The sequence below is a fragment of the Galleria mellonella genome, unplaced genomic scaffold (assembly GCF_026898425.1).
Source record: "Galleria mellonella isolate WM207_F2 unplaced genomic scaffold, CSIRO_AGI_GalMel_v1 utg63, whole genome shotgun sequence".
Lineage (NCBI taxonomy): Eukaryota > Metazoa > Arthropoda > Insecta > Lepidoptera > Pyralidae > Galleria > Galleria mellonella.
Window position 1 is genome coordinate 8,838,421 of NW_026442130.1, and position 13,696 is coordinate 8,852,116.

Sequence of the window (13,696 nt, forward strand, 5' to 3'; positions counted from 1 at the left end):
TCTACCTGTGGTATGGAAGATATTAAAACACGAGAAAAAGGGAGGTTTCCTACCCATGGGTGTCGTTCGTTCAAATTGTATTTTCGATTTTGAATTTTTGATTTGCGTTATTTTTGTCTGTAATGTGTATTGTGTGTAATTTGACCTATTCTACACCGGGACCACACGACGATACACATCCCGGCATATATAGTTATTTATACTCAATCACGCAGTATACGTAGCAGTATGTTTGTTAAGGTTTATTATTTAATCAAGCTTAAATAGTTTAACGGATTTATATAAAATTTGTATATCTTAATACATTAGATAGTTATTCACGTAGATGAAGCCGAGGAAAATAGCTAGATTTTTACAAGAATATTTTATAATTAAATTCTTATAAGAAAATTATTACTGTTGAAAAACATGCACTTTAAATAAAATCATTATAAAACCCTAAATGGTATAACGGTTTTCACATTACTTCACCTTGATGTTCGGGTATTCGATCACCGTATAATAATAAAACTAAATAGTCAACTATTCAAACACTATTGTATAATTACTTTGTGAAGTCTTTGGGACAATTAAAGAAAGATATATTTTACTTTTTTACATTATTTTTCTTGCACACTGTACTGTGCATTAAATGATTGCTCGTACATGAATATACAAACGTACACCGTAAAGCCATAGAATAGATATTATACCCAGAAGACATAACACAATATTCACAGCAGTATCTTTGATATTCAATCTTGCTTAAGTAGCTGTGTGGATTTGAATGAAATTTGTCTATATTCCAACTTCATACATAAGACAATTTTTATACCAATTCTCACGGACAAAGGTGCGTAAAATAGCTAGTTTCTTCTAATAATATTTTTAGTGAAATTCTTCCAAAGAATTAAATACAATAAAATATGTACCATATACACTTCAAAAACATGTACTTTAAAAGAATCATGAAGCCTCGACAATCTAGTGATTTCACATCGTTTCATCTTCCTATAGTCCAGTATTCGATCCGCCGCACAATAAAAATATTTATATTTAAGTATATGACTGTATCAGTCTAGGTATTTTCTAAAGATATTTATAAAAAAAATAAGTTTGACCAATTTAGGTCTATTTTAGCCAAACTGAACTAAACTTAGTTCATTTAAATCAAGTCAGTTTAATAAAATTTAAACATATTTCGGCAAATTAATCAGATTAGGTAATTTTTTTTTAATGAAGTTAAAATAAAATACTGTGGTATCCCCGCCTGTATTATTTGTACACATTAACGACCAATTTGAATGAAAATAACAAAACACGTTAATACTATAATCTAACGTTAATACCCACTAATATCTAATTAAATTATAATTGCAAAAAGTTTCAGTTTCTATAAATAAGGGAATAAATCTATGAATATTTAAGTGTGTCTACTTTCAAATCTAAATCTACAGCTAAAAAATCTAAAAAAAAAATAGTCACATAATATTTATCTAGTAGGGTCTTTGTTATAGTTAAGAAACATATTTTTTTATTATTGTTTTTCACACTGTACAGTGCAATTTTTAATAAAACAGATGTATGCTGCATAGCCCTCAATTTGTGGCTCGGAGCAAGCCAGCGTAAACAGAATTATTCCAACACGTATATATTACACGCGCGAGGAGCCCTACGTAGACAAGCTTCGCTTGCTTGTAGGGTTCTTATCTCAACACTTACTTCCTAGTATCTTTCTTTATGAGCATTATGTGGTACAGCCTTCGATTTGTAGCACTGAATAAGCCAACGTAAACCAGAATATTTGGGGGGAAAGGGATTGTTAGTAATGGAGACTGAGAATTCCATTGCTAGCAATATACTCAAGCAGGTCGACCTCCTCGCAGTTCTTCCTGGAAATTATCATGATTAATTCCTGATGAATTCATCATGATGGGCTAACTGGCCTGTTTTTATTCTCATCTATCATCTTTCGCTGGTGCTCGGCCAGCGTATCCCGTTAGCACAGGCGGGGTAACTACACCATTTTCACCTATCCAAAAAAAAACAGAATATTCCATGGAGAAGGGATTGTTAGTAACACGAACTAATAATAAAATAATAATAATAAAAATTAGTTTATTCATCTCCACAAATTACAATGTATAATAATATTACATTTTACTTTATACAAAATAAAAGTATCATAATTTGTGGGAGATCTGGAGCCTAAACTAAGTCGTAACTTGTATCTTAGACACCAGGTCCCCCCCCATATAAAGTATTGACAATTCAAAGTAAAAGGTAGTTGCGTGGAGTAAAAATAAATATGATTTAATATTAGAACAAAGAGGTGCGAGCGCGCACGCGCGCTCCTGTGTGTGTGTGTGTGTGTGTGTGTGTGTGTGTGTGTGTGTGTGTGTGTGTGTGTGTGTGTGTGCGTGTGCGTGTGTGCGTGTGTGTGTGTGTGTGTGTGTGTGTGTGTGTGTGTGTGTGTGTGTGTGTGTGTGTGTGTGTGTGTGTGTGTATGTGTTATATTAGGTATGTGTTGTATTCGAATTACAAATAAAAATATCATATATGTTTTATTTTGTTTTATTATACCCTTCCTTTTCTATTGTTTTAATTAATTATGTACTTAAGCGTAGATAACGCTGTTATACACTATTATAATTTTATTACTTCTATTACTTTTTCCGTATCGTTATAGGTTTGTTTTAATAGCCAATTTGTTACAATATGTTTACATTCATTTTTACTATATTTAAAGATGTTTAATAATTTGTTTATCCTGTTATATACGATTCCACTGCGGAATTGGTAAAATCTCTGCGCAAATGAGGTCTTAACATTTACTGATTCACAGACTTGGAAGTGTCTTCTTGTGTTGCTGACGCTAATTATTTTTTCATATGATAGAGAGCAATGTTTGCGCAAGACTATTTGTAATATATACAGCTGTCGTACAGTAAGCCTCTCTGCGTCTTCATAAAGTTTTATAGTAGGAAAAAGACGAGGTTTATGCAGCATTACCTTCAATATTAATCTTTGAGCTCTTTCTAGTGTTATCAATTTAGTTTTTGCACAGCCACCCCATGTACTAATACAGTAGGTTAAGACAGATCTTGCTAATGCATCGTATACCAATTTTATAGTTTTCTCGTCTGCGACATTTCGAAGTTGTTTAAAGATATAGACAAGTTTACGCACCCTATGTGAAACAGAATCAATGTGCTTTTCAAATGTTAAATTTGCATCTATTATAACACCTAGATATTTTATGTGTTGTGTTGTGTTAATTTTGGGGCAATTGCAATCTGATATTGGAGGAAAGTTACATTTGTGTGCGCGAATAGAGTAATTATTATTGTACATTTTAGCGCATTTATACATTGAAAAAATAATATATTTAGTTTTATCTTCATTTAAAGTAAGAGAATTACTCATAAGCCAATGAGATACTTTATTAAATCCACTTTGTGCAAGTTCAAATAGTTCTTCCCATGAGTCTGCAAAAAATGAGAGTGGTATCATCTGCATATGACGCTATCCTACAATTTCTCAAATTAAGTTGACACAATTCATTTATATAGCAAAGGAACAACGTTGGGCCCATAATGCTACCCTGCGGCACACCAAATTCTATAGGTAAGTCACTACTCACAAAGTTTCCTATTTTAATGCACTGTGTTCTATTTCTAAGGTAGTCAGTTATTAGTTTAAGTGTCGTACCTCTAATACCCAAATTGTTCAGTTTATTAATAACTTTTGTGGCAGAGACCGTATCAAATGCCTTGGCAAGGTCAATAAATATTGTCAAACATTTCTTTTTAGTATCAATTTTATCAACAAGGTAATTTACAAAATCATTGATTGCATCATCTGTAGAAAGTCCTGGTCTAAAACCATATTGTGCTTTTGAGAGTAATTTATATTTTTCTAGAAATTTAACTAATCTTGAATTTACGATTCGCTCAAATACCTTAGATAATGTTGACAATATAGCAATCGGTCTATAGTTATTGACACAACCTCTGTCACCCGCTTTATATATAGGATGGACCACAGCTTTTTTTAAGGCATCCGGAAAAATTCCTGAATCGAAGCATCGATTTATTAGATCTGTAATAACAGGAGATACCGTATCAGAAATAGCATATAAAACCTCAGTAGAAATCATATCCCACCCAGGAGAGCAATTACGTTTTAATTGTTTAATAGTAGATTGAACTTCTTCAATATCAGTTGGCAACAGAACAAAGGAGTTTACAGAAGGTTCAGCTTCACAGGCAAAATAAGGGATGGTAGGTGGAATTTTATCTGCTAATTGCTTTCCTATATTTGTGAAATATTTATTAATATTGTTAACTGCAATGTCTGGTCTATTTTCGGTTTTTAGAAGTTCCAGCGGTGGAATTTTAGCAGTGTTAATGTTAGTTATTTTTTTAATAGTAGTCCATAATTTTTTAGAATCATTTTTATACATCATAAGTTGTTCTCTTTCATATTGTTTTTTTATACGTTTTAATAAGTTATTACAAAAATTTCTGTATCTTTTATATGTAACCATTAGTGTATTGTTGTTTGGATTAAATTTTAACCTCTTATGCATCCTATCTCTTGTTCTAATACATCTAAGTATACCTGTAGTTATCCATGGTTTTAGTAGTCTGTTATTTCTAGATGCTAATGTTTTTACTGAATTATTAGCAATCATTGTTGCTAAAATATCAATAAATTTTAAAGTAGCTGTATTTAAGTCTTTTTCTTTGTATATTATGTCAAAATTATAGTTTTTACATTCTGATATAAATTTTTCTACATTAAGTTTAGATTTTATTATGTTATTAGTTGGTTTAGTTTTTGTTACTTTGGTTTCAATACAAAATAAAATGGATAGATGATCTGTGATAGTTGTGTTAAGTGTAAATGTATGCGATTTTAATTTTGTTTTTAATATCACATGATCAAGGCATGTGTTGATCCTTGTTGGAGTATTTATAACGGGAAGAAGACCATGAAATGGTAGAATGTCTAGGTATGATGAAGAGTAAGAATTGATCGTCAATATATCAATATTAATATCTCCAACCAGGATAATATTTTTATAATAGGTCAAAGTTCCGAGTAAGTTATGTAAAGATGCCAAAAAAATTTCCAAGTTACTAAAACTAGGTGGTCTATATATCGCAAGTACAGCAGTATCTTCCCCAATTTTAGCAATTAAACAGTTTGCATCCGATAGATTGGGCTCTTGTACTGTATGAGTCAAGCTAGTTTTTATATACAATACAACCCCATCATTTTGATTGTAATTGTCATTGGTTTTGTACGTATTGTATTCTGGTAATACGGGTAGGTTGGTCACATTCGACAGCCAGCATTCAGATAAAACAACAATATCGCTTTTAAATTTTAGTCTAGTGAGTAGTATAATTATTTCATCAAAATTTCGATTAATACTGCGAATATTTTGTTGCAAAACTGTTAAGAAATTCCTAGGATATATTAGGTGAGAGGTGCATTCTTCAGGACGACATGTTATTGGTACAGTAATATTAAACTGATCAATATCTTCCAACAAATCATCCATGGTATTGAATTTTGTAAACAAGTGAAAAATTATGAGTCATATTCATGAATGTTTGTGAACAAAAATATTTTTTATAGTACCAGTATTTTGTAAAACAGAACAACGTAACATAAACATTGATCAGTTTAAAAAATTGACAAGTGTATGATTTATTTAGCCGAGATAACATAACTACTACGTTATAGAACTTAGATTTGTGTTTTAGATTATAATAATTTTGATGTAATTGTTTAGTTAGGCATGGGTTTATACATAAGGTATTTAAACTAAATATGTTTTTATAAAATACAGTTTTAAAAAGGTATTTTTTCAAATGCCACATTTTATGCAATGTATAAATGTAAAAAAGGTATATTTGTATTTGTATATATGTGCGTATTTGTATATATATGTATATTTGTATATATGTGTATATTTGTATATATGTGTATATTTGTATATATCTGTATATTTGTATATAGTGCATATTCGTTGAAAGCTTAATAATAAAAGAATGGTGCCTATTTTTTGTGAAATATATGTTTATGTATATTTGTAGAAAATGTATATAATGTGTGTGAAAAAATGTGTATAGGTAATAAAAATATTCAAACATGCATTGACGTAAAAAACTAATTAAAAATTGTAACAACAGCAATAAGGACATTAGTCATTCCTGTTTTAAATTGATAATATCTTCCTCGCAGGTAATATGTACTGCTGGTAATCCTTTTCCCGTGCGCACGTATACTTTTCCCTTCGTAGTCCAACAACCTGGGTATTGATACTTTTTTACACATTCTCTTGCTAAAAAATATAAACGTCTTCCGTAAGCGGTGAGACATTCGGATATATATACAGGTGTTGGTTGTCCTTTAAGCTTTAAGTGCGATGTGTTTAGCTTCGATGCTTTAGTTTTATTGAATGATTTAGACGCTTCGATAATTTTTTCTTTAATGCTAGTGGTTGTAAATTCGATAATTATTGGACTAATTTTATTTGGTATTTTTTTTGTTCTATATATGTTGAGTATATCCGTCTCCAGCACCGGAACATCGAGGACCTGACCGATATTTTGGGTCAATACAACTAGCGTGGACTTATTCTCCTCTAGATTTTGTGGGACGTTTTTTATTTCTAAAAATGTGGCTTTGGAGTTTCTCTCAAGAGATTCTACCTTTTGTTCTAATAATTTAATTTGTTTCTTAAATACAGTATTTTCAGTTTTCACCTGGCGCAATTGGTTTAAAATATCTTCATGTTTTTCAGACATGTACTGGATAGATTGCTTGATTTCATTATTCTGTTGTAACATTTTGCCCATTTCCTCATCAAATTTTTTAGTTTGGTTAGTTTGTTGTAGCTTTACGTCGGCTAACATATCTTTAATTTCAGCCAAGGTTGTGTCGCCGTGTTTACGTTTAGGCCGTTGAGTATTATACTTTAGACTGTTGTCTGGTTCAGATACCCAGTCTGATGCTGTATCAGATTCTTGGGTCATAATAGTTGGTTTTGAAAGTGTGTGGGTAGTTTTTTCTGGAGGAGTTCGTCGACAAGACATGTTATACAATGTTTGTATTGCAGTCTAGGCCTATTTTTAATCAGCGCGCGCGCTTATTAATTATAGTTAGGCACAATTGTACTTCAGGCAGAGGTTGATAAAAAATATTGTTGTTTCTTTTATTTACGTATATTTGTTTCGCACACTCTAGTTAGTGGGAGGGGCGTAAGTCAAACGCAACAGGTGACATTTCTGCAATTATTTCCTTAAAAATGACTCTTTCGTGCTGTCTATAGATTTGAGTATCGAATGAAATATGTTTGTCTTACTCACTTTTATAATTCAATTATAATGTACTCTTCTTTCGCTTGAAGAACACTGTTCGTTTATGTCTTCCTGGTACTTGAACAAATTTTTCGAGGTAGATATTTTAATAGATTATTTAAAATATGATATTGAAAATCAAAGTGCACACGTCTAAACTCCACGACGGGTAGAAGGGAAGGGGAACTACCAGTCCCATTGCTAGCAATATTCCCTATCCAGTCAATCTCCACGTGGTTCCCCTGGAAACCATCATGCAGAATTCCAAGTGTATTCATCATAGTGGGCATACTGACCTGTCTTTTCCTCCTTATCTATCTATTATTTTTCATTGGTTGTATACACCTTTAGCGTAGGTGGGATAACCATTCCGTTATCATCCATTAAAAAAACGAATTATTCTAACCTAAAAACAAGAAACGCTGCATGTACGTGTCGAATCAGTAATAGCATACGCAACAAACATACCTTGTTTCGTGTAGTTGTCTTGTCAAGTATATTCTACCTATATTATATTCTGGGATAAGGGTAGGAAGATGATCATATTCTGGGTATTTTATTCTGCGTTACTAATCTGATTCTTCTGCTGATTATGACATTGACAATCTGAGCTGACACTGACACATTTGACATTTTCAACAGATTAATTACTTGATATTGACAGACAAACAAAACACGTAATAGAAATGCTCTAGAGATGCCATTTAAAATAGACATTGAATTTATTCGATTAATGAATCAATTCGTCGCATCGATATTAATATGATGTATTGAAAATTACATCGATATTTTAAAGACATCGTTGTTTTCCGCAGTGAACATGTTTAAGCCTTATGGAAACCGAGATAAACCGAGATAAGTACAAAGGAAAATATTTCAATAAATATTTTCCTTTGTACTTAACAAAGGAAAATATTTATTGAAATATACAATCACACAGTAAACATAGCTTATTCTTTATAAATTCCAATATTTTTTTTTTCAATTCTATGTAAAACTAAAAATTTACTTATACTTAACCTTAAATAATTTTCGATACGACATTCGAATAAAATGAGAGTCGTCAGACTTTGTTGGGCGTACATAATGTAATATAATATAAATTGGACTCACTTTTTTGTACTTAACCTCTCATTTGGGCCATTGTGCGTATGAGTCGTGACTAGTACAGCCAGCCCAGCTCTTCCCAAAAGCACAGAAGCGTGTGTATAAATGTTTGTTTAATAGGTAATGGCCCGTTATTATTTTAAAGTTTCTCCTATCTAGATATAATAAACGTTTTGATAATCGTTTAATTAACGTTGGTACAGTATATTTTGATTGTCTGCAATCAATAGCCTGTATCCATTTTGGTTTTGTATGTTAATTAATACTGGGTGTCTCTGTGTATCTGTTAAAGAAAGGTGACATTTTTTTTGGTTATTGCGTGAACGCAACTATTCTGAGGGGCACGGGGGGTATGTCATTCGGTAGCCTAGCTTTTGGGAATTTAGTCGCTATGGAGCGTTTCTCAGGAGCGGACCGTGCGTTATGCGTACGCGAGTTTTACAAAAAAGGTAATTCAGCAACTATAGCGCGTAGAAAATTTTGCAATATTCGATATTTAAATGATGTGCTGAGCCCTAAACTCATTGATAAATGGCTCAAAAACTTTGAAGAGACCGGTTCAACGCTGGAATATCAAAATCCGGACGTCCAAGATCTTTCAGAACGGTCGAAAACATAGACAGTGTTTCTCAATCAGTTCGTAACAACCCAAACCTTTTGATTCGGAAGCGTGCTGATGCTTTAAACGTGCATAGATCGTCGTTATTACGCATTTCACACAAAAAATTTAAAGCTGCACCCCTACAAAATTTAATCAGTGTAAGAATTAGAGCCTCAGAATGCTAGGCAGAGGTTTGACTTCGTAAATCAAATGATTGAGCGCTTTTCAACGTTTACTAACATATTCTTTTAGGTTGAAGCTAATTTCCATCTCAATGGACATGTAAACAAACAAAATTGCCGATACTGGAGTGCAACTAATCCAAAACACAAACACCAGAATGTGCAAATGTGCAGCCCATATGGTCAGAGGGATTATCGGCCCTTACTTTTTTGAAGATGAAAGGGGACGCACAGTTACAATGAACTCGGACCGTTATGTGGAGATGTTAGACAACTTCTTCATGCCTGAACTGCAAAACTTTCCTGGTTATAACCAAAGAACATGGTTCCAGCAGGACGGAGCAACTTCACACACGTCTAACAGGTCTTTACCACGAGTTCGTGAAATCTTTCCTGGCAAATTGATATCCAGGAGCAACGGTTTACACTTGGACGATATCATTTTCAATAAATAAATTCTCAAAAAGTGTATTTTAATATGTAATAAACATTTTTTTTTAATAAACTCCTTGTTTAATTTTTTATCGATTTTTAAATGTGAACTTTCTTTTGAGTCACCTTGTATTTGATGCATCCATTTTCTAAATTGCGAGAACGGAAGAGGAATCGTTCAAGAAACAAAAGAAATAGTTACCATAAGATCCACTGTACTCCCTTATCCACTGGAGGATAACTCGATTATTAAAAGATATCTTATCCAGTGTCCGGTGACATTCGATTATTAAATTGTTATTTGTCTTGTTATTTCATAATGCTTTTAGTACCGCTGCGCTATCAGATAGTAATCTAAAGCCAATGTCATTTATTCCTAGCTTATGTACAGCTACAGCAGCCTCGGTCATTGAGCTGTTTTCTCCAAACGATATGGGTATGTTTATATTAAGATTTAGGGAAAAGACTTCGGCTGCTGAACCGTTCTCAGTTTTGGAGCCAACAGTATATATGCGTAATTCATGTACTCCAGATCGGTCCTTTTCCTCTTCTTTCATTTGTAATCGATAATTGAATATATAATGTATATGAGTCTTATCACACGGAGCCGCAATCAATGGTTCGTACTTGATTGCCTGGTTCAAAATATAATTATGAAGATGTTGTGGTTATATATACCATAGATCGAGATGCATTAGTCGGATAGCAGCTAAGTCCGCTTTCTGCTGTATGTGCAGATTTAGGGGTATTATGTTGAAGGCAACCTCTATTGCTATTGTTAGAGTTGTTTTCATGCAGCCGCTGATAGAAGAACAAGCCAGTCTCTGGAAACTTTTTAGTTTAGTGGCAGTGGTCGACGTTAATCGTACTCCTAGACACTCATCTCAGTTTGGTTATTTGATGCATAGAATAAAATACATCGATATATATTCGATATTAAAGTTTTAATAATAAATCGATCAAAACGTTGCTCGTTACTATACATCGAGTATATACAATACATCGATGTACATGGCATCTCTAAAATGCTCAGAATCGGCGGACGGAAGTCAAAAGAAAATAATGTCTTTTGATTCCTTAGTAAAACTTTTCATTTCTGATATAAATTTAAAATAGTTAATCCTCCGAGCTCATTATAAAGTTTGTATTTGTTGGAATATCTGAAATCTTTAAAGTTTGCGCTGTGATTCCCGAACTCGAGCTTAAAATCAGTACGTTTTCTAAAGAGAAATTATTTGCATAATACTACAAAATTTTTATGTGCATTCTTTAGTGAAAGTTGAAACAAATTTACTAAAACCATGAATGCTATGTGTATACTTAGATTGCTATTTAATAAATCCTGTAATTCTTACATTAAAAATACAGGTTCTTTTAGGTAAGTAACAAAATTTGGGCCTTTCATAAATAACAATTTTAATGCTTAACTTTCTTAGAATTTTATACATATTTATTATAATAATAGCTGAAGTAATTTACATATTGTGTGATTAACGACATAAGATTGTAATGCTAAGAATAAATACATAATAAGCAACTGATAAATGTTGTTTAATAATTTACATTTGAATGCCTGCAAACAAAACATGATGACATTGCCAGATAACCTGATTATTCTCTGAATAAAAAAAGCACCAAAAGAAATTCTTTTGTCAACATGATTTTGAACAACAGTAGTAAATGTAACATTTATCTCAGGTCTATTTTCTTTGTAAGATCCAGGTATATTTACTTGTAATTATTAATTTTTTGAAATTGTTTTTAATACAAAATGCATTTATGTATTAATAAAAAAATACAGTTAAATATATCCATAAAACTTTAAATATGTAATTACCAAACCAATGGCATTTTCATATCTATGCTGGTTTAGGCTAAATTAAACGTAACAATTTTTTTTATGAATGAATGAATTGTTTATTATTTTATTATTTGTGTTACTGTTTATTAATTACAATTTATTACTTATTATCTAATAAGTAATAAATTGTAATTAATAAACAATATCTAAATTAATAATTAATAACAATTTATCTAAATTAATAGAAAAGATATTGTTTATTTCAATTGTATAAAAATATTTTTTTTGTTTTGTATTTAATAAAAAGTGCTTTTTATATTATGTGCAGGCTTAATATTGAAGACAGGACAATAAGAGCAAATACCTCAACTATTGGAGCTAAAGAAATAAATTCTTAGATGACTATTCTTAACTTTAGGAGTTGTTTTATATTAATAGATTTTGGCAAAAACTCTGTTCCCTATTTCTTAAGTAGCATACTTATAAAGAATACCAGGGATGACAGTATATTCTATGAAATCCATGGTGTTGTTAATTATTGTAAGCACTAATGCTTTTTTTTTTTAATTACAGATCTTTTCAACAGTTCAACCATGTCAGAACAGCGACTAATGTATCAGTATCTCAGTCAAAAAAAGAAAAGGAAACATTTCAAGATATGTTACCTTATGTATTGGATTCAGTTGTAAAAAGCCAGAAATTGTCAGAAGTACCTGATGTATCTAATTGGATTAAAAAGGTTAGTATTTTTATATAAAAGGTTTTTTCAGTAAGGTTAGGTAATGTTAAAATTGAATAAAACAAGCTTATTTGAGAGGTATTAATGAAATTCTTTTTTTTTTATTTGAAATGCCTATATTTGCCATTATCTATGAAATATTATATCACTCAAATGTAAGTTGTAGCCTCTTATGATGACACAGATCCTAGTGGTCAATATTCAATTACTATACCAGATTACTATTACCAGAGGGAGACTTTGTACAAAAGTCGATTGCTTGGGTACCCTGTCCCATTCGTGTTTCAACCATGAAGCAGTTGTGTTTGCATAACTGTGTTTCGGTTTGAAGGGTGGGATATGGCGTGAATTTACTGGGTACAGAGGAATAACACCTGAGTCCTCAGGAATGGTAACGCATGGGGGGTATCATGGGCGAAACAGTATACTCTATTATGTCCATGGTACTGCTCATGTCTATAGGCGACAGTTACCACTTTCCATCAGGTGGGCCGTCAGCTTGTTTGCCATTCTATGTAGTATAAAAAAAAAAATACCATATTGATGCATTCCCAGCCCAAAAACGGTATTGTCTATAGTTATTAATTATAAGCTTTTAAATATTGGATCTTTAATGGGTGTGTTTTTAAATGTATAATAATGGAATGGTAACCCAGCCTTCGTGAACTATATATACTGCCCGCTGCAAGTCAGTTAGTCTATTGTAATGAATAGACCTAGAATTCACCATGATTGTTTTCAGAGGGACTATGGGGAGGTTGACCTGATAAAATATACTGTTAGCAATAGAATAGTCCGCATTTAATCAGTCCGTTTGTAAAATGTGCGCAACATTTGTACTAATGAATAACATACATTTTGATATTCAAATATTATCATTTGTATGTTTATTTATTTTATTAACTGGGTTTACAGTCTCCCAATACGCTCACCCAGGAAAGTGTCAATACATTAACACATATGTATAATTAAATGGAATAATACTAATAAGATTTAAATCACATAACAGTAATAGAAATAACATCTATATCTTAAATCTCCAAACACAAACACTCTGTGGTTATCTGATGGAACTCTAGAAAGATGGAGGCAAACACATCTAATTGTGGATACTGGCTCACAACATCATTGAGTAGTTTCAATGCAAGAGAGAGTTTGCTTGGTAAACTCTGTTCTTATTTATTTATTTATTTTTTTATTGCACCAGAAACGTAAATGCAAATAATGGTATATAAACAATTCAAGTGAAATACAGTAGCATAATGTATATTTAGTTCAATATCAGTTCTTCTTAACGGAACATCAAAAAAGTGTCGTCTATGTGCTCTTATGAAGTTACTTAGTCGTGTAACTTGCCATGCTGATTTTACATTTATAACCGAATAATAAACAATAAATTAGATAGACCCCACTGAAAAATCATGGGTGTCACAGGCCGCCATCATCTGCCCGCACCAATTACAAAATATATAATATTAT

The 13,696-nt window shown here is 31.9% G+C and overlaps 1 protein-coding gene across 1 annotated transcript in view; it reads left to right on the top strand.

Moving 5' to 3' along the window:
• LOC113521907 (uncharacterized) overlaps positions 1 to 13,696 on the top strand; it is a 35,001-nt gene that overhangs the window by 10,519 nt on the left and 10,786 nt on the right. The window contains exon 7 of the mRNA XM_026907569.3: positions 12,084 to 12,217. Coding sequence (XP_026763370.1) covers positions 12,084 to 12,217 — 134 coding nt within the window. The remainder of the gene's footprint in view (positions 1 to 12,083; positions 12,218 to 13,696) is intronic.